This window comes from Plasmodium reichenowi, chromosome 14, assembly GCF_001601855.1.
Source record: "Plasmodium reichenowi strain SY57 chromosome 14, whole genome shotgun sequence".
Taxonomy (NCBI): Eukaryota; Apicomplexa; class Aconoidasida; order Haemosporida; family Plasmodiidae; genus Plasmodium; species Plasmodium reichenowi.
Window position 1 is genome coordinate 485430 of NC_033659.1, and position 1544 is coordinate 486973.

At 12.2% G+C, this 1544-nt stretch overlaps 1 protein-coding gene across 1 annotated transcript; it reads right to left on the reverse strand.

Moving 5' to 3' along the window:
- Nucleotides 1–476: 476 nt before the first annotated feature.
- On the reverse strand, nucleotides 477–881 carry PRSY57_1412600 (hypothetical protein; the record flags this gene model as incomplete). Its single annotated transcript, XM_020115274.1, has 3 exons — nucleotides 477–497; nucleotides 587–662; nucleotides 772–881. The coding sequence occupies 3 exons, from the start codon at nucleotides 879–881 to the stop codon at nucleotides 477–479; spliced, it is 207 nt and encodes a 68-aa protein (XP_019969931.1).
- Between the last annotated feature and the right edge of the window lie 663 nt (nucleotides 882–1544).

The window sequence follows — 1544 nt, forward strand, 5'->3', positions numbered from 1 at the left end:
AAAGGTAAATAATTAATTTCATTGTATTGTTCGTTTATGTGATATAATAATTTTTTTTTTTTTTTTTTTTTTTTGTTAATGTTTAAAAAATATATAAGAATTTGTACACACATGAAAATGTAGATAATTTAATTATATGTCTTAAACATAATATTATATATATATAAATATATATATATATATATATATGTAGGACTTATAAGTATAGTTACTTTTATGATTATAATTTTTTTTTATGTTATTATTATAATTTCATATTAAAGGGAAAAAAAAAAAAAAAAATTACCATTTTAGTCAAACAAATATACATATTAAAAGACAAAAAAAAAAAAATATATATATATATATATATATATATATATATATAATAGTTTTGCATTTTTTTTTTTTTTTTTTTTAATTTCTACATAATAAATATATATGATCCCTCCTTCCTTTTAACATATTTGTAATATTTAAACACCAGATCAATATTTTTATTTCTTTTTGTTTACATTCTATAAAATAAAAATATATATACATATACATATATATATATATGTATGTATATTTTTTGCTGTAATATTTTCCTTTCTTTGAATGTTACCTTATTTAAATCGTAACTCTTGAAAAAACAATATATATATGTAATCAAGGTACACCAAATGAAGAAAAATATACACCTAGATTAATATAAAGTATATATAATATATATGATTACACAAAAATAAAATATATAAATAAATATATATATATATACATATATATATATAATACATATAATTTCATTACAAGAAAAAAAATATAAAGGGATCCTTAAGCGACTGTATATATTTTGTTATTTGAAAAAAGTTGTCCTTATTATAAAACAATGGGATTAAAGAAAATTTAAGAATACTCATTTTATATAAATATCTCCACAAATGAAATAAACAAAAATGTATTACCACATTAATATATATAAATAAATAAATAAATATATATATATATATATATATATATATATATATATATATATATATATATTATATATATATGATTTATTATATTATTATCAAAATGTGCTTCCTCTTACATTGTATTTATAACAGCCTAACCATATAAATGATATTTTTTTTTTTTTTTTTTTAATGACTATTTTATTAAAAGTGAACTTTTGATTATACATATAAAATATATATATATATATATATATATATATATATTAGATATGGAAATATATTCATAAATATTTCTTATATATTTAATATTTTTAATATTGTTTATATATTTTAAATGCAGGTTTATTTAAAAAAATAATAATAATAAAATAAAATAATTAAATAAATATTTGCCATCTTGCAAAAGTTATAAAGATGTAACATTTATAAAAAAAAAAAAAAAAAAAAAAAAAAAAAAAAAATATTAAAAAAATTTTTAAAAAAAAAAAAATAAAAAATTTAATTATAAAAATATTTAAATATATAAATATATTTTTAATAATTTTAAGTTAATTAAAATAAAAAAAAAAAAAAAAAAAAAAAAAAAAAAAAAAAAAATATTTTTTTTTATATATATATTATTAT